Raw genomic sequence first — 24,747 nt, forward strand, 5'->3', positions numbered from 1 at the left:
TTAAAGGACGTAACACAATGTAAGCAGTCAAATACGCTGTTTATTCGCTGGCCTTCCTGATGTTACTTGGAAGATCTAAAACCGGTCTTATATCAATCAGTTCCTGGCACACGCATGCTGCATAGAGTTGCCCCTGTGAGAAGCAGCTCAGTTAGTTGCTAATCAAACCCTGCAGAATTCAGCGTCCTGTGATTTGAAGTTTGGAGACCACATTCGCAACTACTGTTTTTCTCTGCTCTCTGTAGAGGGAATGGTTTATGCGAAGGTTTCAAAGCTGGAAAGGTCTTGGCTGTTTCGGGAGCTAGAATGTGGGCAAGATGAGTGTGACTAGAGCTTAGCGGAACAGAGATGGTGTGGAATGACACCGGAGAGGGGTTACATCACAGCACAGTTTTTGTTTTAACTACACGTGAAATTTTATTCTAAGAGCGCTGGGAGGCTTTTAAAGGGTTTTAAAGAAGTGATTAAATGTTGATGTTTCAGAAGTTGATTCTGGCTGCTGTGTATTAGTGAATTGGAGGGGGATTAGAGTGGGATAGGATTTATGATTCATCGTGGGGGTTTGTAGACAGCTCTTTTGGGAACCTTTTTTTTAAGGGTAGAAGGGTAAGGTTAGTGAAGGTTTTGTTTAAACTTTTTATTTTTTCTTTTTATACTTTTTATTTTGAAATGATTATAGATCCATAGGAAGTTGCAAAAGAACAGAGAGCTCTCACGTACCCTTCTTCACCCAATTTACCCCAGCAACACCTTACATAACTGTAATAACAGTATCAAAACCAGGAAATTGACGTTAGCACAATCCACCGGCCTTATTCAGATTTTCATCAGTTTTAGAAGTTTTGCACTTGTTTGTTTTTTTAAATTGCTTTACTACTTACAGACCTTTATTCTATATAACATTTAGTATCTTAAAATATTATTTTGAAAATATTATTGAAATTATATTAGGTAGATAGATTTGGGGGAGATTTACTTCTTTATAATTTTGAGTTTTCCCAGCCATGAACTTGGCATATCTTTTCATTTATGGATACTCATTTGTTATTTAAAGTTTATTTATTTGTTGATTTTGGGGGCTGCATTGGGTATTCGTTGCTGCGCAGGGGCTTTCTCTAGTTTCAGACAGCAGGGGCTACTCTTTGTTGCGGTGCGCGGGCTTCTCATTGCGGTGGCTTCTCTTGTTGCGGAGCACGAGCTCTAGGCGCGCGGGCTTCAGTAGTTGTGGTACAGGGCCTTAGTTGCTCCGCAGCATGTGGGATCTTCCTGGACCCGGGCTGGAACCCGTGTCCTCTGCATTGGCAGGCGGATTATTAACCACTGCGCCACCAGGAAAGTCCCTCATTTGTTATTTAATAGAGTTTAAAATTTTTCTCTGTGAAGTTCTTTTTTCTTAGGTTAATTCTTAGATTCCCTTATTGCTTTGTCACTATTGTAAATAGTATCTTATTTTATATTATTCTTTCAGCTGGATCTTACTGGTATAGAAAATGCTTCTTTGTACTTCTTAACCAGTTTTGGAACCTGGTTCATGTGTGCTTCATAAAATGAGTTAGGGAGTTTTCAGCCTTTTAAAAAATTTGGAATATCTTTGATGATAGAGATTATCCGTTCCTTGAAAGTTTGGTAAAATTTATGTGTGTGTGTTTAGGTAGAAAGCTTTTGATGACTATTTTAATTTATAGTGATTGATTCAAAATTTCTATTTCTTTGTGCCACAGTAATTTTGCCTGAGGAGTCCCCCACCCCATTTCATCTATGTTATCAAATTTATTAACATATAGATCTCCATGATACTCTTTGATTATGTTTAAGATCCTTGTTGTGTCTTTACGTATCTTTTCTTTATTATTCTGTTTTATTTATTTGTGTCATCTCACTCTTTCCCCCATTACTCTTGCCAGAGGTTTGTCTACATTATAAATCTTTTCAAATAAAAGATTTTTCTTCTTTATTATATTTTGTTATATATATGTTTGTTTTATATATTATATATACATGTTTATATATGTTTGTTTTTCTTTATTATATTTAACTTCTTTAGTTGATAACTTAACTCATTAATTTTTGGTCCAGGAATATTTTTTGCAGTGTCTCTTGCACGTTAAAGTTCCTGTAGCCTTGTTTGCCCAAGAATATCTTTATTGAATCCTCATATTTAAATAGGCTAGTTTGGGCTTCCTTGATGCTGCAGTGGTTAAGAATCCACCTGCCAATGCAGGGGACACGGGTTTGAGCCCTGGCACAGAAGATCCCACATGCCGTGGAGCAACTAAGCCCACGTGCCACAACTACTGAAGCCCACGCGTGTAGAGCCCGTGCTGCACAACAAGAGAAGCCACGACAATGAGAAGCCCGCGCGCCGCAACAAAGAGTAGCCCCCCGCTCGCAGCAAATAGAGAAGGCCCGTGCGTAGCAACGAAGACCTAAGACAGCCAAAAATAAAAACAACTAAATAATAAATTTTTAAAAATAAATAAAAGAGATAGTTTAACTCTAGGTTAGAAGTCCTTTTTTTCTCCTTGAAAATAATGCTCCCTTGACTTCTTGATTTCAGTGTCACAATTTAGAAATCTGATGTCAAGTGAATTCATGTTTTTTTTAAATTTATATTTTATATTGGAGCATAGTTGATTAACAATGTTGTGTTAGTTTCAGGTGTACAGCAAAGTGATTCAGTTATACATATACATGTATCTATTCTTTTTCAAATTCTTTCCACATTTAGCTTATTACAGAATATTAAGCAATGTTCCTGGTGCTATACATAAGGTCCTTGTTGGTTATCTGTTTTAAATGTAGCTGTGTGTACATGTCAATCCCAAACTCCTTCCCTCCCCCAACCCTACCCGCTGGTAACCATAAGTTTGTTCTCTAAGTCGGTGAGTCTGTTTCTGTTTTATAAGTAAGTTCATTTGTGTCATTTTTTAAAGATTCTGCATATAAGCAATATCATATGATATTTGTCTTTCTCTGTCTGACTTACTTCACTTAGTATGATAATCTCCAGGTCCATCCATGTTGCTGCAAATGACATTATTTCATTCTTCTTAACGGCTGAGTAGTATTTCATTGTATATATGTATCACATCTTTATCCATTCATCTGTCAATTGACATTTAAGTTGCTTCCATGTCTCACTATTGTAAACAGCACTGCAATCAACATTGGGGTGCATGTATTCTTTTGAACCTGTTTTTCTCCAGATATATGCCCAGGAGTGGGATTGCAGGGTCATCTGGTAGTTCTATTTTAGTTTTTCAAGGAACCTCCATACTGTTCTCCGTAGTGGCTGTACCAAATTATATTCCCGCCAACAGTGCAAGAAGGTTCCCTTTTCTCCACACCCTCTCCAGCAGTTATTGTTTGTAGATTTTTTGATGATGCCCATTCTGACTGGTGTGAGGTGATATCTCATGGTAGTTTTGATTCGCATTTCTCTAATAATTAGCGATGTTGAGCATCTTTTCTTGTGCCTGTTGGCCATCTGTATGTCTCCTTTGGAGAAATGTCTGTTTAGACCTTCTGCCCAATTTTTGAGTTGTTTGGTTTTTTTTGATATTGAGTCTCGTGAGCTGTTTGTAAATTTTGGAGACTAATCCCTTGTTGATTGCATCATTTACAAATATTTTCTCCCATTCTGTGGATTGTCTTTTCATTTTGTTTATGATTTCCTTTGCTGTTACATGCACTCATTTGTGTGTGTGTTACTTTGCAATTTAACCGCATGTGTTAATTTGTGTAACTGCCACCACAATTAAGAAACAGAAATGTTCCATCAATACAGAGATTGTGTTACCTACCCCTTTATAGTCACATCCCATTTCTCCACCCTTTCTAGCCTTTGGCCACCATGAATCTATTTTTCAGCTCTATAATTTTGTCAGTTTGAAAATGTTATATAAGTGGAATCACACAGTATATAACCCTTTGAGATTGGCTTTTTTCATGCAGCATAATGTCCTTGCGATCCATCTAAGGTGTTGCCTGTGTTGATAGTGGGTTCCATTAAATTGTTGAGTAGCAGTCTATGATATGGATGTATTGCAGTTTGTTTAACCACTCCCCAGTTGAATGGTATCTGAGCTGTTTCAGTTTTTGGCTATTATGAATAAAGCTTCTATGAACACTTATGTACAGATTTTTGTAGGAACGTAAGTTTTCATTTCTCTGGGATAAATGCCAAAGAGTGCAGTTGCTAAGACATGTAGTAAGTACATGTTTAGTTTTTTAAGAAACTGCCATACTGTTTTTCCACAGTGGCTATACTATTTTACATTCCTACCGGTAACGTGTGAGTTGATCCAGTTCCTCTCATCCTCACCAGCATTTGGTGTTATCATTTTTTTTAAAAAAAGCCATTCTGATAGGGGTGTAGTGATGTCTCATTGTGGTTTTAGTTTGCATTTTCCTAATGACTAAAGGTATTGAACATATTTTCATGTACTTATTTGCCATCTATATATCTGTCCTCTTTGATGAATGTTTGTTCATATCTTTTGCCTATTCTCTAAATGACTTGTTTTAATAAATTTGTTTATTTATTTATTTATGGCTGTTGGGTCTTCGTTGCTGTGTGCGGGCTTTCTCTAGTTGCAGAGATCAAGGGCTACTTACTCTTCATTGTGGTGTGCAGGCTTCTCATTGCAGTGGCTTCTCTTGTTGCAGAACACGGGCTCTAGGCATGCGGGCTTCAGTCGTTGTGGCATGCGGGCTCAGTAGTTGTGGCTCGCAGGCTCTAGAGCACAGGCTCAGTAGTCGTGGTGCACAGCTTTAATTGCTCTGCAGCATGTGGGATCTTCCCGGACCAGGGCTTGAACCCATGTTCCCTGCATTAGCAGGTGGATTCTTAACCACTGCGCCACCAGGGAAGTCTTGACTTGTTTATTTTTAGAGTTCTTAATATATATTTGAGAAATGAGTCCTTTGTCAGATAAGTGGTTTGCAAGTGTTTTCTCCCAATTTGTTCATTGTCCTCTTGTCCTCTTAACAGAGTCTTTTGCAGAGCAAAACTTTTTAATTTTGATGAAGTTCAGTTTATCTTTTTTTTTTTCTTGTATGGGTCATGGTTTTGGTGTGAACTCTTCAAGTAGCCCTAGATACCAAAGATTTTCTCCTATGTTTTCTTCTAAAAGTTTTATTGTGAATATTTGATGATATTTAAAAACTGAATTTTTTGGTTAGAATAATGACATTGTGTGTGTGTTTTTAAAGAGCCCTTTTAGAAATAACATATTGAAATATTTACAGATGATGTTTAAGATTTAGATGAAAAGAATATAATGCAGTAGGGGTGAAAAAAAATAAGTGGGGTGAAGAAGCAAGATAGGCCATGTCCCTATAAAACCTAGATTTGTTGACCATGAGATCAGTGCTTATGGTAATCTTTTAAGCTTCTCATTTTGGATTTAGATAGACTATACATACCCTTTCTAATATTTTAAATGATTGTGTAATCAGAGTTATGGCTAAAATTGGTTCTGAGCCCGTTTCTGGACCACTTATTTCCTTAAGTTTGATGTTCTCACTGACTGTTTCCTTCTCAGCAGAATAAAAATTTATAATTTTTTGTACACTAGGTGTTAAAGACTTAATGTTAACTTATCCTCAAGAATATTACACTTGAAATTTTAAAGAATAGATGGTAGAGGAGAGAGTGTGACAGTTAACAGAGTAGCCAGGTTAGGCAGAGTATTATAGAGACTTAGAGCAGCGTGGGCAACTAGCCACTCTGCCTGCTGGCTATAGCTGATTATACATCCATGTGACTTTTAAAAGTTTCTTCGTTAGTATAAAGCCAAATATCACAAAGCCCAATAAACATTTGATTTTAATGATTACTAATTAATACTTTAATTGTCAGTTGATGATGAAAATATCAAGTTTGATAAAGTCTATTGTGAACATGCATTACTTTAAAGGTGGCTTTCTCTTAAAGCTCATTTGATGTAGTCATTATTGGTGGCGGAATTGTGGGGCTTGCCTCTGCCAGAGCACTCATCCTGCGACATCCAGCTCTTTCCATTGGTGTTCTGGAAAAGGAGAAAGATTTAGGTATGTATGTTCTCAGTGTTGCTTAACCTGAGCACCTGCTCATTTTGTCACTTCTACATCTTTCATGCTGAATGTCGATGTTAGTGTCCCAGTCTGGATTCCTTAGAAAGCAGAGCCTAGGACTAGGATTTGGGTGTAGGTGATTTTTTTCAAGGTTGTCCGAGGAGGCAGGAGTGAGGAGGTGGGGAGAGTAAACAGGGAAGGAGGAAAAACCTTGTGAGAGTGCGTTATCCAGGTTGCAGCTGTGAACTTAATTCCACTGAGACCTCCGAGGAGCTACCTACTGTTTCCCAGGATTGTGCTTATTTATCCATCAGCTTCTGTCCCTTTGGTTGAGGATTGTCCATAGGGTGTTGAGTCCCTCTGTCCCCCAATATTAGAAAAGGCCCTGGAGCAGAAGGCAGAGAGCTGTAGTGGACCCTCGAAGTGGTTTGCTGGTGGTGAGGGGGGCGGTTTGTGCACCAAAGTTGTAGCTGAAGTCAGAGATGGACTGGAGGGATGTGACACAGACACCATGGTTGGCTGCTACGGGAGACTAGAAGTGCTCTGACTATAAGAACAAACTGAGGCAGAATTTTAAATAGTGGTCTCTAATAGCTTCAACTGTTAAGTGTATTCCCCCACTTCTTAAGTTTTGAATGAGTCGTGTACTTTCTCTTAACCTGTTTCTCTTGTTCCATAGCTATTCATCAGACTGCACATAACAGTGGTGTCATACATAGTGGAATTTATTATAAACCTGAATCTCTGAAAGCTAAGTTATGTGTACAAGGCGCAGCCCTCATCTATGAGTACTGTAACCAAAAGGGAATTTCCTACAAGCAATGTGGCAAGGTATGGCATTTTACTAGGGCCTTGACTTATTTTTAAATAACATTTTCTTAGTAATCTTTAATGTTGATTTTAAAAATGCCTGGCTTTTCTTTCTCTGTATCCGTGTAATTTGCAAAATCTAGATGTTTCATATAAATGGGATCATATAATATGTTGTCTTTTGTGATTGGCTTCTTTCACTTAGCATAGTGTTTTCAAGGTTCATTCATCTTGTGGCATGAATCAGTACTTCATTCCTCTTTATACTCCATTGTATTGGTATACCACATTTTATTTATCAGTTGATGGACATTTGGGTTGTTTCCACTTTTTGGCTACTATGAATAATGCTGCTATGGACATTTATGTACAAGTTTTTGTATGGACCTATGTTTTCATTTCTGTCAGGTATATACCTAGGAGTGGAGTTGCTGGGTCATATGGTAACTACATGTTTAACATTTTGAGGAAGGTGAAACTGTTTTCCAAAGTGCTGTACTATTTTACATCCCCATCAGCAGTTAACGAGGATTCCAATATCCTCACATCCTCATGAACACCTGTTATTGTCTGTTTCATTTTAGCTATCCTAGAGGATATGAAGTGCTATATCATTGTGGTTTTTATGTAATTAAACATAGTAATTAATGATGTTAAGCATCTTTTCATATACTTATTGGCCATTAATTTATTTTCTTTGGAGAAATATCTATTCAAATCTTTTGCTCATTTTAAAATTGAGTTATTTGTCTTTTTATTGTTGAGTTGTATGTATTATTTGTATATTCTGGATATATAAATATCCCTTATCAGCTATATGATATTTACTGAAATACTACTAAAATATTAAAATATATATATTTTTTAAAATAAAATAATAGTGATAGTAATGATGTTATTTTAAATTTTACTAGATATTTTCTCCCATTCTGTAGATTTTCTTTTTTACCTCTTGATGGTATCCTTTGAAGCACAGAAACTTTCAATTTTGTTGAAGTCTAGTTTATCTTTATTTTTTCTTTTGTTGCTTATACTTTTAGTGTCATATCTAAGAAATCATTGCCTAACCTTAGATCATGAAAATTTGCTCGTACATTTTCTTCTAATGTCAAAGCCTTAGCTCTGATGTTTAGATCTCTGATCATTTTTTTCCCCCAAATGAGTCGGTTTAATTCTGAGTGTTATAGAATTGGAGCTAGAACAAAGACTGAAGAGCAGACTTTGGCAGGATTCTGGGCTGGGTTTACTCTGACCTCACAGCTAAGGTAGAAATGCATGAATGAGAAGAACTAAAGAGAAGATGAACCACTGTATGATTTCATTTTTTTAAACTTTAACAAAAGTTTGTTCTTAAATGTATAGCAGGCTTCAAGACAGCACTTCGTTCTAACTATAGGTGGCAACAGATGTTATGGCAGGGAATCCAGTTATTTAAACAGGAATGGAATTAAGGATCACCATTGCCTCTGGCACAAGGAACAGCTTACTTTTTGACAGATTTCTTAATTCCAACTGTTGCCAGGAGGGCCTTCCCTGCAGCCTTTGCTTTTAGCTCCTCAAGTTTCTTTTGCTTCTCTTTTTGTTTCTGCTTGAATGCATTATCATCCTCATCCAACTCCTTGGCCTGCTTCTTGGGCTGCTTCAGGTGCTTCTTAGCACTTTTGCAGATGGCCTACTGCCCCTTCCCCAGACCCCACCACCAGAAGCAGAGCTTCTACCCCTACACGTATTCCTCCAGCGTAGGTTCACTTTTTAATTAATTTTGGTACATAGTGTGAGGAAGAGTTCCAACTTCATTCTTTTGCATGTGGATATCCAGTTGTCTCAGCGCCATTTGTTGAAAAAACTATTCTTTCTACATTGTTTTGGCACCTGTATCAAAAATCAGTTGAGCATAAATGTAAGAAGGTTTGTTTAGGATTCTCAATTCCATTCCATTGATGTGTGTGTATCGTTATGCCAGTACCACACTATCTTGTTTACTGTGGCTCTTTATTTTTTGAAATCAGTAAGTGTGAGCCTCCAACTTTGTTCTTTTTCAAGAGTGTTTTGGCTATTCTGGGTCCCTTGCATTTCCATATGAATTTTAGGGTCAGTTTCTCCAAAAAAGGCAGCTGGGATTTTTGTTAGAGATTATATTGAATCTATAGATCAGTTTGGGGAGTATTGCCATCTTAACAGTATTAAATTTTGCAAACCATGAACTTGGCATGTCTTCCCACTTATTTAGATCTTCTTTAATTTCTTTCAACAATTTTAAAAAGTTGTTCATTTTATAGGTCTTGCACTTCTTTTGTAATTTTATTTCTTGATATTTTATTCTTTCTGATGCTTTTGTGAGGGGAATTGTTTTCTTAATTTCAGTTTGGTTTATTCATTGCTAATATATAGAATATGATTGATTTTTGTATATTGATCTTTATCCTTCAACTTTGGTGAACTCATTTTTTAGTCTAATAGTTTTTCGTGTGTGTGTGTGTGTGGATTCCTTAGGATTTTCTATATGCAGGATCATGTCATCTGCAAATAAGATACTTTTACTTTTTTTCTTGCCTAATTTACCTGGGTAGAATCTCTAGTCAATGTTGAATAGAAGTAGTGAAAGTGGATATCTTTGTTTTGTTCTTGATTTTAGGGAGAAAGCATTCAGTCTTTCACTATTAAGTATAATGATAGCTGTGGGTTTTTTGTAGATGCCCTTTATCAGACTGAGGAAGTTCCTTTTTACCTGCAGTTTGTTGATTTTAATCATGAAAAGGTGTTGGATTTTCTCAAATTCCTTTTCTTTGTCTCTTGAGGCAGTCATGTGGTTTTTGTCCTGTATTCTATTAATATGAATTTATTACATTAATTGACTTTTGGATGTTAAATAGATCTTGCATTCATGCAATAAATCCCACTTGGTCATGGTATATAATCCTTTTTATATGTCGCTGCATTCAATATACTAGTATTTTGTTTAGAATTTTTATATCAGTAGTTAATAAGGGATATTGATATGCAGTTTTGTTTTCTTTTGATATCTATGTTTCGTTTGAGTGTTAACTGGCCTTATAGAATTAGGAAGTGTTCCCTTCTCTTCTGTTTTTTGGAAGAGTTTATGAAGAATTGGTATTAATTCTTCTTTAAACATTTGGTAGCATTCATGAGGCCTGAGCCTTTACAGTTACGAATTCTGTTTCTTGTTATGGGTCTATTCAGATACTCTTTTTCTTCTTGAGTCAGTTCCAGAAGTTTGTGTCTTTCTAAGAATTTTCCCATTTCATATAGATTATCTAATTTGTTGCATACAGCTGTTCATAATATTTCCTTATAACTCTTCTTCATGTAATTTTTAATAATAAAAGTTCATTGTCGCCATTAAAGATGCTATGAAGATTTTTTTTAATGATGTGGGAAAATGGTCTTGATATAGTGTTAAGTAAAAAAAAGCAAGATATGAAACTGTATTTACAGTTTTTATGGTTGAGTTATGAGGTTTTTTTTTTTTTAATCCTTTAAGCCAAAGGAACCAGACAACATCCACAACATCCACCTTTGAGAAACATACCCTGCCCCATGCCTACCCATAGGATGATTTTGAGCTCTGTAATGCCTACTTCTTTCTGGAGCCTTGAACACTACTCTTCACATCAAATCACATCATTGCTTCTAACCCATCTCAGCTCAGCTCCAGGTATTAGTTTACAGATTGCTGCTTCCAGGCCACAATGGTGTCAATATGACTTAATGACCTGATTTCAGAGTTTTCCTGGTTCAGTCACTGATTTGAGCCTCTGAGTGTCTGCCCCTCCCCAACTTCCTTTTTTTTTTTTTCAAGTTTGAAGTCCTTTTATTTCTTTAAATTGAGGTATGATTAACATATAATATTATATTAGTTTTAGGTGTACAACACAATGACTTGATATTTGTATGTATTGTGAAATGATCACCACAGTAAGTCTAGTTAACATCTGTCACCATTCACAGTAAGAAAAAGAATTTTTTTCTTGTGATGAGGACTTTTAAGATCTACTTTCTTAGCAACTTTCAAATATGCAATACACAATTATTAACTATAGTCACCATGCTGTACATTACATCCCTATGACTTATTTATTTTATATTTGGAAGTTGGTACAGAGTTTCTAAAGAGTTCTTTATACTGCATATTAAAGCCTTATACTGCGATAAAGATTTGCAAGTATTTTCTCCCATTCAGTGGGTTATCTTTTCACTTTCTTGATAGTGCCCTATGATTCCACATATATTTTTAAGGTTAATTATTTGTTGATTTAAATAACCTTTACACCTTGATTAAAAGTATTACTTTATGGAGTTTGGTTGACTCCTTGCTATGAAATAGTGATTGTTTTTGTTTGTTTTTTTTGGTGTACGTGGGCCTCCCACTGTTGTGGCCTCTTCCGTTGTGGAGCACAGGCTCTGGACGCGCAGGCTCAGTGGCCAGGATCACAGGCCTAGCCGCTCCGCAGCATGTGGGATCCTCCCAGACCGGGACACGAACCTGTGTCCCATGCATTGGCAGGCGGGACTCTCAACCACTGCACCACCAAGGAAGCCCGAAATAGTGATTTTTGAATTCTAATGTACTTGTGAACATCATCTGTGCTTTCCTTTGCTGGTAGCTATTAAATAAGAAACTGCCTCAAACAGATACTTTGCCCAGAAATAAATAGAGTATTGATGAATTTTCTGTTTTTCTCCTCTGCAACAGAATGCATTATTAAATACTTTGAAATGTACTTTATTAAAAAAAATAGTTTTCTGTTAGTGATATTCCATTATACTGAATATTGCCTGTCTTTCTGATGTACTGGTTTTTGTTTAGTTTTGTTTCACTTTTGTTTTTTGTTTGGTTTTTAATGTAAAGACTAAGCAACCTGTGCTTCTTTCCCCTCTGGGATTGAGGGAGTGATGGTGATACTTCTGGCCAAGGTGCAGGTAGCAACTGTGATAGCAGATGTGACAATTGAGGCTACATCTCACCTTTGTTTTAATGCAGTCTTAAGACAGATTTTTTTGGTGGAGGAAGAAATTGAAGTCATGAAGAAAGGGAGAAGTAGATACATGAAGCAGAAGCAGTTTTTAAAAATCAACCCAATTTGAATCATGCACTAATTTATGATTTTATATTGATTTTATCTATCATAGCTGATGATATATTTAACTCTATTCATGTTCTTTATCTTTTTTCTTTTTAAGCTAATAGTAGCTGTTGAGCAAGAAGAAATTCCCAGACTTCAGGCCCTGTATGAGAGAGGCCTGCAGAATGGTGTCCAGGACCTGAGGCTGATCCAGCAAGAGGACATAAAAAAGAAGGAGCCATATTGTAGGGTAAGTGACTCACAAACCCCACACACAGGCTCACAGGGATAGGGCTCAGTCCTGTGACATGGAGGCTGAGGGTGAGTTTATAGGAAGCAGGAATCATAGAGACAGTTAAATAATCCTCTTACAGAAGCATTAAGGTGCCAGACACAAGAAGGCATTGCCACAAACTCTGGACACTTGATTTCTTCTTTTCCTACAAGAAACTACCAGGTCCTGAAAAACATAGGCAAAAGCAAGAGGAGGTCTGAGACTCTATGGCATGTTTGGAAACCACTGAGTGGTGAGATGTGGTTGGACCATAGGGTGTGTAGCAAGAGATAATAGATGAGACTGGGAAGGCAGAATTAGCCCACATAAAGGGCTTGATATCCATGCTGATAACTTTGAAGTTTATCCAGTAGGCATAGGTAGCCACTAAAAATTTTTGAGGAGGGTGGCTACAATATTGGATCTGTTTCAAGAGGGTGGGTTATAGAGTTTCTGTCTTAAAACACGCTGTGGGGAAAAACAGATCTTCTTTCTTGTATTTGTGATAGAAACACAAATAATAATATAATAGTTGCTCTGCATATCAACTTCCCTTGATAGCCTTTTAGAGGCTATCCGTCCAACTCTCATTCCACTGACTGTTCCAGTGAATTGCTGTATCTCCTGTTCCCTATTCCCCAATGTTTTAATGACATATTCCAATAGCTGGACTGTGAGTACCTGTCTTAGCGAGTGTGACCTTGAACTCACTGTCAAGCAGTGCTTATCAAAAGCTTGCTTTAGAGAAACACTGTTTAAGGGAGAGAGCCTGGATGATATGTAGACCATTCATTCTTGTACATCTCTCCAGACCATCAGATTGTAGTACACCAACACTGTTTTTCTCTCCCCATCCTACTTCTTGACCCCAGATTACTCTCCTTAAGGTGTGTTTTGGTTTTATGGCATCAGACTATGGAGAAAGTCATTGTGTCACTCACTGAGGCCTCTACTATAAGGAGGTGGTTGAGGATATAGGTTCACTGTCAAACAACATCTCTCTGAGAACACTCAGGAGAAATTTCAGACTCCAGTTCTAAGAATAATTTTGTTTTTCCTGAGCACAATTGGCTTGTTCTTATCTATGGACACTGTGAATTCTTTAACTGATTGTATTGTCCTGTTTGCCTTGGCTCTAAGCAGAAACACATTTGTGCCCTACTCTTGCCAAATATCTAGAGCATTAAGCATACATTTTTTTTAACATCTTTATTTGAGTATAACTGTTTTACAATAGTGTGTTAGTTTCTCCTTTACAACAAAGTGAATCAGTTATACATATACATATGTTCCCATATCTTTTCCCTCTTGTATCACCCTCCCTCCCACCCTCCCTATCCCACCCCTCTAGGTGGTCACAAAGTAGGCATACATTTTTATTTTCATGTACTAACTTTGCTCTTTGTTTCATCTTATCTTTCCACCTTTGTTTTCTATATGCTCTGATTTTTTGGAACTTATTATTGAATCACAGCATACATCCAAAATCATAAATGTATACAGCTTGATGAATTTTCGTTAAGTGTGATCAGCATCCAGATCAACAAACAGAACATTATCAGCTTCTCAGTATTCCCCTCATGCCCCCTCCTAGACACTACCTTTCCCTTAAGGATGACCACTGTTCTTTTACATCATAGATTTTTGAATTTTATGTAAGTAGAATCATATAGTATGTGCTCGTTTGTGTCTGGACTTCTTTTATTCAGTATTGTTTATAAAATTCAACCATATTATTGCATGTAGTTATAATTTGTTGTCATTGCTGTATAATAATCCTTTGTATGAATATAGCATGGTTCTTTATACTGTTGTTGGGCATTTTGGGTAGTTTCCAATTTGGAGCTCTTGCAAATAGTGCTACTAAGAACATTCTAGCACATCTATTTTGGTGAACACATGTATACACTTTCATTGGGGATATACCTCAGAGGGAAATTATGGTCATAATTTATATATATGTCTAGCTGTGGCAGGTACTGCCAAAGAGTTTTCTATAGCATTTGTCCCAAATAATACTCTTATCAGCAGTGTATGAGAGTTACAGTTGCTCCTTATCCTCACCAACACTTGATATTGTTTGTTGTTTTCATTTTAGCCATTCTGGAGGCTATGTATTAGTATAATATTATAGTTTCCCTGTTGACTCATAAAATTGTACACCTTTTCATATGTTTACTGGGCATTTGGATATTTTCTTTTGTGAAGTAACTAAGTCCTTTGCCCATTTTTCTATTGGGTTGACTGTCCTTAACAATTATTAATTCTTTATTATATAATCTGAATATGTGTCTTTTGTTGTATATATGTGTGTGTTTGTGTGTGTGTGTGTGTGTATATATATATATATATATATATATATATATATATATATACAATAGAATCTTCTATGACTCTGTGGCTTGTGTTTTCACTCTTAATAGTGTCTTTAGATGAACAGAAGTTCTTAGTCTTAATGTAATCATTCAATCAATTTATGCGTATATTTATCTTTTATGCTTAGTGCTTTTTTGTACTCTGAGAAATCTTTGCATATTTCAGCATCAGGAAGATATTCTCCTATGCTTTTTTTTTCTAAAAGCTATGTTGTTTTACCTTTCGCATTTAGATCTACCATCCATTTGGAATTAATTTTTGTTTATGGTATAAGATAGGGGTCAAGGTACACTTTTTTCCCCTCATATGTAGATATCCAGTTAGCCCAGCACCATTCATCAAAAAGACCATTATTTCCCCACTGCACTGCAGTGTTACCTTTGTGATATCAGGTGACTATATATAGGTAGGCTCTATGTCTGGACTCTCTTCTCTTCTGTTGTCTCTTCTTGTATCACTACCATAATGTCTTAGTTACTATAGCTTTTCAATAGGTCTAGACATCTGATTGAGTGAGTCCTTCAATTTTGTTCTTCTTCAACATTGTATTGACTATTCTTGGATCTTTGCATTTCCATATATATTTTAGAATTAATTTGCTAAAGTCCACAAGATAACCTGTTGTGATTTTGATTGAGATTGCACTGAATATGTAGGTCCATTTGCAGACAGTTGACATCTTTACAATATTGAATCTTCCAATCCATGAACATGGATCACTCCATTTATCTGAATCTTTAATTTATTGAAAAAAATGTATTACAGTTTTCAGTGCAGAGGTCTTACATGTCTCTTAGATTATTTCTAGGTATTTGAGTTTTTATACTCTCATAAATAGTATTGTTATTAAAAGTTTATTTTCTACTTATACATTACAGATATATGGAAATCAAATTGGTTTTTGACCATGTATTCATCTTGGTTGTTGAATTCACTTCTTACTGATTCTAATAGTTTGTCTATAAATTCTTTTTTTTTTTTTGGCTTCACCACATGGCACGTGGGATCTTAGTTCCCCAACCAGGGATCGAACCCACGCCCCCTGCAGTGGAAGTGTGGAGTCTTAACAATTGGACCACCAGGGAAGTCCCAGTTCTTTTTTATTTTCTATGTACAATCATGTCGTCTGCAAATAATAACTTATTTCTTCCTTTCCAACCCATATACTTGTCTGGCTCAATATTTAATGCTAGCGTATATTGTTTTGTATGTGTTTCTTATTTGTTTGTTTTTACAGGGTGCTTCAAATCCTTTCACAAAAAGACAAGATAGAAATAGATTTTTTTTCCCTTAAGTTATCTGTAGTTGTGCAGTTAAAGTTAGATAAAAATATTTGATTTTCTTAATTAGTATAAAGTTCCCAAGAGACTAGGAATCCAAACAGTGTTAAATGAGTTCTTCCTGCAGAGAAAGTCATAGCATCTTCAACTCCAGAAAACCTCACCTTTCCCTCCCCTCAGACTCAGTCAGAATAATCAAAGTGTTTGGCTTCTGGGTATAGGTCTTCTCCCTTTTCCTCTCCCCATGTATTTCTTATCTCTCTGAGATGGTGAATGAATGACTGATTTTTTTGAAAAAAGAAGACACCTTCACTGAATATCTAATTTTGGCTATTTCTTTCAGGCTTTGGGCAAATGCTACATGGTCTTAAGCCAGGATTGGCAAACTATGGCCTGTGGGCCAAATCCAGCCCACCACATGTTTTTAAAGACCTATAAGCTGTTTTAAATGGTTGAAAAAAATTAAAAGAAGAATAATATTTTGTGACACATGAAAATTATTTGAAACTCAAATTTCAGTGTCCACAAATAAATTTTATTGGAGTACAATCATACTTATTCATTTATGTGTTGTCTATGGCTGCTTTTGTGCCAAACAGCCAACTCAGGTAATTGAAACAGAGATCCTAAGCCTCACATGGGCAAAAACATTTACTATCTGGCCCTTTACAGAAAAGATTACCAGCTCCTGATCAAACAGTAGGGAGCCACTGAAGGATTTAGGCAAGAAAATGATATGCAAACTGTGCTAATTTAGGAAGGTTAATCAAGTTCTGGTATGTAGGATGGAACTGGACATGGGAGAGAGGGGAGCCTTGAGGTAGGAGGTCAAAGCCATTTATATTTATTTTTGGAAGGCAGCTATGCTCACCATGATACTATCAACACCACTTATTTATAGTTATTTATAGAATACCTGATTTCTCTCTGCTACTCTTGAATATCATAGGTTAGTAATTTCTAGACTTCTGGGAATTTTGACATATTATTCTTTATTTTATCTCACTATATTCTGTCTTTTTTTTTCCATAAAGTGGAATCTGACATAATGTGAGCAGCAGAATGTGGTGGCTGAGAAGCCAGACAGACATAAATTTAAATCTCATATCTGCCTATTTAACAGCTGTTTACTTTGAGTGGGTTAAAATTGTTCTAAACCTCAAACTCCTCATTTGTAAAATGCAGGTTGTTTTGAGAATTAAATACAGTGATATATGTAAGGCATCCAGCATATGTTAATCCTCAAGAAGTGGTAGGTGTTACTTGGGGCTTATTTAAACAGTAATTCTAGTGAATTCAAGTTGGTTTTGTTTGAGATACTTGGGGATTTTTCATGAAATCTGTTAAGATAACTTAGTTATGTTTGTTCTTTTCCTCCTGCTTTACATTTTCCCCTTTTCCTGATGCTTTGCTTGTAACTCATTATTTTATTCTGTTTATTTTCTTTAAGCCATATCAATTCCTCTGCAGAGTAAAATAGGGTATTTAAAAACATTGTAGAGAGATCCTAGGATGTCTTCGAACCAGGGTTGTGAATAACTCATATAAGAGCTTGTCTTAGTCAGTTGGGGCTGCTGCAACAAAGTACCGTGAACCAGTTAGCTTATAAATGTCAGATATTTATTTCTCACAGTTCTAGAGGCTGGAAGTCTGAGATCAAGGCTCTGGAAGATTTGATGTCTGATGAGGACCCACTTCCTGGTTCATAGACATCTTCTAGCTGTGTTCTCACATGGCATAAGGGGTAAGGGAACTCTCTGGAGTCTCCATTATGAAGGCACTAATCCCATTCGTGAAGCATCCAACCTCATGACCTAATCACTTCCGAAACACCCCACCTCCAAATACCGTCACATGGGTCATTAGATTTCAACAAATGAATTTTGGAGGCACACAGACGTTCAATCTATAGCAGAACTGGTTGTTTAGACTGATGCCATACTTAAGGGGGAAAGATACTAGTATTAAAGAGATGAGGAGATTGGTTCAAGATGGCAGAGTAGAAGGACATACTCTCACTTCCTCTTGTGAGAGCACTGGAATCACAACTAACTGCTGAACAATCATCGACAGGAAGACACTGGAACTCACCAAAAAAGATACCCCACATCCAAAGACAAAGGAGAAGCCACAATGAGATGGTAGGAGGGGCACAATCACAATAAACTCAAATCCCATAACTTCTGGGTGGATGACTCACAAACTGGAGAACACTTATACCACAGAAGTCCACGCACTGGAGTGAAGGTTCTGAGCCCCACATCAGGCTTCCCTGGGGGTCTGGCAACGGGAGGAGGAATTCCTAGAGAATCAGACTTTGAAGGCTAGCGGAATTTGATTGCAGGACTTCGACAGGACTGGGGGAAACAGAGACTCCACTCTTGCAGGGCACACACAAAGTAGTGTGCATGTCAGGACCCAGGGGAAGGAGCAGTGACCCCTTAGGAGACTGAACCAGACCTACCTGCTAGTGTTGGAGGGTCTTCTGCAGAGGTGGGGGGTGACTCTGTCTCACTGTGAGGACAAGGACACTGACAGCTGAAGTTCTGGGAAGTACTCCTTGGCGGGAGCCCTCCCAGAGCCCGCCATTAGCCCCACCAAAGAGCCCGGGTAGGCTCCAATGTTGGGTCACCTCAGGCCAAACAACCAACAGGGAGGGAACCCAGCCCCACCCATCAGCAGACAAGCAGATTAAAGTTTTACTGAGCTCTGCCCACCAGAGCAACAGCCAGCTCTACCCACCCCATTCCCTCCCATCAGGAAACTTGCACAAGCCTCTTAGATGGCCTCATCTATCAGAGGACAGACAGCAGAAGCAAGGAGAACTACAGTCCTGCAGCCTGTGGAACAAAAACCACATTCACAGAAAGAGAGACAATATGAAAAGGCAGAGGGCTATGTACCAGATGAAGGAACAAGATAAAACCCCAGAAAAACAACTAAATGAAGTGGAGATAAGCAACCTTCCAGAAAAAGAATTCAGAATAATGATAGTGAAGATGATCCAGGACCTTGGAAAAAGAATGGAGGCAAAGATCGAGAAGATGCAAGAAATGTTTAACAAAGACCTAGAAGAATTAAAGAACAAACAAACAGAGATGAACAATACAATAACTGACATGAAAACTACACTAGAAGGATTCAATAGCAGAATAACTGAGGCAGAAAACGGATAAGTGACCTGGAAGACAGAATGGTGGAATTCACTGCTGCAGAACAGAATAAAGAAAAAAGAATGAAAGAAATGATGACAGCCTAAGAGACCTCTGGGACAACATTAAATGCAACAACATTTGCATTATAGGGGTCCCAAAAGGAGAAAAGACAGAGAAAGGACCTGAGAAAATATTTAAAGAGATTATAGTTGAAAACTTCCCTAACATGGGAAAGGAAATAGCCACCCAAGTCCAGGAAGCACAGAGAGTTCCATACAGGATAAACCCAAGGAGAAAGATGCCAAGACACATAGTAATCAATTGGCAAAAAAATTGGCAAAAATTAAAGACAAAGAAAAATTATTGAAAGCAACAAGGGGAAAATGACAAATAACATACAAGGGAACTCCCATAAGGTTAATAGCTGATTTCTCAGCAGAAACTCTACAAGCCAGAAGGGAGTGGCATGACATATTTAAAGTGAGGAAAGGGAAGAACCTACAACCAAGATTGCTCTACCTGGCAAGGAGCTCATTCAGATTCGATGGACAAATCAAAGGCTTTACAGACAAGCAAAAGCTAAGAGAATTCATCACCACCAAACAAGCTCTACCAGAAATGCTAAAGGAACTTCTCTAAGTGGGAAACATAAGAGAAGAAAAGGACCTACAAAAACAAACCCCCCCAAGTTAAGAAAATGGTGATAATAAGAACATACATATTGATAATTACCTTAAATGTGAATGGATTAAATGCTCCAACCAAAAGACACAGGCTTGCTGAATAGATACAAAAACAAGACCCATATATATATATATATATATATATATATATATATATATATATATGCTGTGTACAGGAGACCCACTTCAGACCTAGGGACACATACAGACTGAAAGTGAGGGGATGGAGAAAGATATTCCATGCAAATGGAAATCAAAAGAAAGCTGGAGTAGCAATACTCATATCAGATAAAATAGACTTTAAAATAAAGACTGTTACAAGAGACAAGGAACGACACTAGGTAATGATCAAGGAATCAATCCAAGAAGAAGATACAACAATTATAAATATGTATGCACCCAACTTAGGAGCACCTCAGTATATAAGGCAACTGCTAACAGCTCTAAAAGAGGAAATCAACAATAACACAGTAATAGTAGGGGACTCTAGCACCTCACTTACACCAATGGACAGATCATACAAACAGAAAATTAATAAGGAAACACGAGCTTTAAATGACACAATAGACCAGATAGATTTTTTTTTTCCCGATATGCGGGCCTCTCACTGTTGTGGCCTCTCCCATTGCGGAGCAAAGGCTCCGGACGTGCAGGCTCAGCGGCCATGGCTCACAGGCCTAACCACTCCACAGCATGTGGGATCTTCCTGGTTTGGGGCATGAACCTGTGTACCCTGCATCAGCAGGCGGACTCTCAACCACTGTGCCACGAGGGAAGCCCGACAAGATACATTTAATTAATGTTTATAGGACATTCCATCCAAAAACAGCAGATTGCACTTTCTTCTCAAGTGAGCACGGAACATTCTTCAGGATAGATCGCATCTTGGGTCACAAATCAAGCCTCAGTAAATTTAAGAAAATTGAAATCATATCAAACATCTTTTCTGACCACAATGCTATGAGATTAGAAATCAGTTACAGGGAAAAAGACATAAAAAACACAAACACATGGAGGCTAAACAATACATTACTAAATAACCAAGAGATCACTAAAGAAATCAAGGAGGAAATCACAAAATACCTAGAGACAAATGACAATGAAAACACGATGATCCAAAACCTATGGGATGTAGCAAAAGCAGTTCTAAGAGGGAAGTTTATAGCAATATAAGCCTACCTCAAGAAACAAGAAAAATCTCAAATAAACAATCTAACATTACACCTAAAGGAACTAGAAAAAGAAGAACAAACAAAACTCAAAGTCAGCAGAAGGAAAGGAATCATAAAGATCAGAGCAGAAATAAATGAAATAGAAACAAAGAAAACGATAGCAAAGATCAATAAAACCAAAAACTGGTTCTTTGAGAAGATTAACAAAATTGATAAAGCATTAGCTAGACTCATCAAGAAAATGAGGGAGGGCTTCCCTGGTGGCGCAGTGGTTGAGAATCCGCCTGCCGATGCAGGGGACGCGGGTTCGTGCCCGGGTCCGGGAGGATCCCACGTGCCGCGGAGCGGCTGGGCCCGTGAGCCATGGCCTCTGAGCCTGTGCGTCGGGAGCCTGTGCTCCGCAACGGGAGAGGCCACAACAGTGAGAGGCCCGCGTACCACAAAAAAAAAAAAAAAAAAAGAAAGAAAATGAGGGAGAGGACTCAAATCAATAAAATTAGAATTGAAAAAGGAGAAGTTACAACAGACATCACAGAAATACAAAGCATCCTAAGAGACTACTGCAAGCAACTCTATGCCAATAAAATGGACAACCTGGAAGAAATGGACAAATTCTTAGAAAGGTAAAACTTCCAAGACTGAACCAGGAAGAAATAGAAAATATGAACAGACCAGTCACAAGTAGTGAAATTGAAACTGTGATTAAAAACCTTCCAACAAACAAGTCCAGGACCAGATGGCTTCACAGGTGAATTCTGTCAAACATTTAGAGAAGAGCTAACACTCATCCTTCTCAAACTCTTCCAAAAAATTGCAGAGGAAGGAAAACTCCTAGACTCATTCTATGAAGCCATCCATCACCCTGATACCAAAACCAAAGATACTACAAAAAAAGGAAATTACAGACCAATATCACTGATGAATATAGGTGCAAAAATCCTCAACAAATACTAGCAAACAGAATCCAACAACACATTAAAAGGATCATACACCATGATCAAGTGGGATTTATCCTAGGGATTCAAGGATTCTTCAATATACGCAAGTCAATCAATGTGATACACCATATTAACAGATTGAAGAGTAAAAACCATATGATTATCTCAATAGATGCAGAAAAAGCTTTTGACAAAATTCAACACCCATTTATGATAACTCTCCATGAAGTGGGCATAGAGGGAACCTACCTCAGCATAATAAAGGCCATATACAAAAACCCACAGCAAACATCATTCTCAGTGGTGAAAAGCTGAAAGCATTTCCTCTAAGATCAGGAACAAGACAAGGATGTCCACTCTCACCACTATTATTCAACATAGTTTTGGAAGTCCTAGCCATGGCAATCAGAGAAGAAAAAGAAATAAAAGGAATACAAATTGGTAAAGAAGAAGTAAAACTGTCACTGTTGTAGATGACATGGTACTATACATAGAGAATCCTAAAGATGCCACCAGAAAACTACTAGAGCTAATCAATGAATTTGGTAAAGATGCAGGATACAAAATTAATGCACAGAAATCTCTTGCATTCCTATATCCTAATGATGAAAAATCTGAAAGAGAAATTAAGGAAACACTCCCACTTACCATTGCAAAAAGAAGAATAAAATACCTAGGAATACACCTACCTAGGGAGACAAAAGACCTGTATGCAGAAAACTATAAGACACTGATGAAAGAAATTAAAGATGATACGAACAGATGGAGAGATATACTGTATTCGTGGATTGGAAGAATCAATATTGTGAAAATGACTATACTACCCAAAACAATCTATAAATTCAGTGTAATCGCTATCAAACCACCAATGGCATTTTTTGTAGAACTACAACAAAAACTCCTAAAATTTGTATGGAGACACAAAAGACCCCGAATAGCCAAAGTGGTCTTGAGGGAAAACAATGGAGCAGGAGGAATTAGACTCCCTGACTTCAGACTATACTACAAAGCTGCAGTAATCAAGACAATATGGTACTGGCACAAAATAGATCGATGGAACAGGTTGGAAAGCCCAGAGATAAACCCACACACCTATGGTCAACTAATCTGTGACAAAGGAGGCAAGGATATACAATGGAGTAAAAACAGTGTCTTCAATAAGTTGTGCTGGGAAAACTGGACAGCTACATGTAAAAGAATGAAATTAGAACACTCCCTAACACCATACACAAAAATAAACTCAAAATGGATTAGAGACCCAAATGTAAGGCCAGACACTATAAAACTCTTAGAGGAAAACAGGAAGAACATTCTTTGACATGAATCACAGCAAGATCTTTTTTGATCCACCTCCTAGAGTAATGGAAATAAAAACAAAAATAAACAAATGGGACCTAATGAAACTTAAAAGCTCTTGCAAAGCAAAGGAAACTACAAACAAGACAAAAAGACAACCTCAGAATGGGAGAAAATATTTGCAAACGAAACAACGGACAAAGGATTAATCTCCATAATATACAAACAGCTCATGCAGCTCAATATTAAAAAAACAGACAACCCAATCCAAAAATGGGCAGAAGAGCTAAATAGACATTTCTCCAAAGAAGACATACAGAGGGCCAAGAAGGACAGGAAAAGCTGCTCAACATCACTAATTATTAGAGAAATGCAAATCAAAACTACAATGAGGTATCACCTCACACCAGTTATGATGGGCATCATCAGAAAATCTACAAACAGCAAATGCGGGAGAGGGCGTGGAGAAAAGGGAACCCTCTTGCACTGTTGATGGGAATGTAAATTGATACAGCCACTCTGGCGAACAGTATGGAGCTTCCTTAAAGAACTAAAAATAGAATTACCATATGATCCAGCAATCCCACTACTGGGCATATACCCAGAGAAAACCATAATTCAAAAAGACACATGCACCCTAATGTTCATTGCAGCACTATTTACAGTAGCCAGGTCATGGAAGCAACCTGAATGCCCATCGACAAACGAATGGATAAAGAAGATGTGGTACATATTTACAATGGAATATTACTCAGCCATAAAAAGGAACGAAATTGGGTCATTTGTGGAGACGTGGGTGGATCTAGAGACTGTCATACAGTGTGAAGTTAAGTCAGAAAGAGAAAAACAAATATTGTATATTAACGCATGTATGTGGAACCTAGAAAAATGGTACAGATGAACCAGTTTGCAGGGCAGAAGTTGAGACACAGATGTAGAGAACAAACATATGGACACCAAGGGGGGAAAGCTGCGGGGGGGTCAGGGGGGTGGTGTGATGAATTGGGTGATTGGGATTGACATGTATACACTGATGTGTATAAAATTGATGACTAATAAGAACCTGCTGTATAAAAAAATAAAATAAAATTCAAAAAAAGACACATGCACCCCAGTGTTCATTGCAGTACTATCTACAATAGTCAGGTCATGGAAGCAACCTAAATGCCCATCGACAGACGAATGGATAAAGAAGTTGTGGTACAAATATACAATGGAATATTACTCAACTATAAAAGGAAATGAAATTGGGTCATTTGTAGAGATGTGGATAAATCCAGAGACTGTCATACAGAGTGAAGTAAGTCAGAAAGTGAAAAACAAATATCGTATATTAACGCATATATGTGGAACCTAGAAAAATGGTACAGATGAACCGAGTTTGCAGGGCAGAAGTTGAGACACAGATGTAGAGAGCAAACTTATAGACACCAAGGGGGGAAAGTGGCGGCGGCGCTGGTGGTGTGATGAATTGGGAGATTGGGATTGACATGTATACACTAATATGTATAAAATGGATAACTAATAAGAACCTGCTGTATAAAAAATAAAATAAAGAGATTAGGAGTCTGTACATATGGGGGGCAGGAAGTATATGGGAAATCTCTGTACCTTCTCCATTT

General features: G+C 37.4%; 1 protein-coding gene across 5 annotated transcripts in view; it reads left to right on the plus strand.

Moving 5' to 3' along the window:
• L2HGDH (L-2-hydroxyglutarate dehydrogenase) overlaps positions 1-24,747 on the plus strand; it is a 53,903-nt gene that overhangs the window by 577 nt on the left and 28,579 nt on the right. For 3 of the 5 annotated variants that reach the window (XM_059057089.2, XM_067028480.1, XM_059057093.2), the window contains exons 2-4: positions 5,939-6,054; positions 6,737-6,888; positions 12,070-12,201. In XM_059057089.2, the coding sequence (XP_058913072.1) occupies positions 5,939-6,054; positions 6,737-6,888; positions 12,070-12,201 (400 nt within the window). Of the gene's footprint in view, positions 1-5,938; positions 6,055-6,736; positions 6,889-12,069; positions 12,202-17,545; positions 17,626-24,747 lie in introns of those variants that run through there. The other 2 variants (XM_067028482.1, XM_067028481.1) reach the window with 2 other exon arrangements.

This window comes from Kogia breviceps, chromosome 3 (genome assembly GCF_026419965.1).
Source record: "Kogia breviceps isolate mKogBre1 chromosome 3, mKogBre1 haplotype 1, whole genome shotgun sequence".
NCBI lineage: Eukaryota > Metazoa > Chordata > Mammalia > Artiodactyla > Physeteridae > Kogia > Kogia breviceps.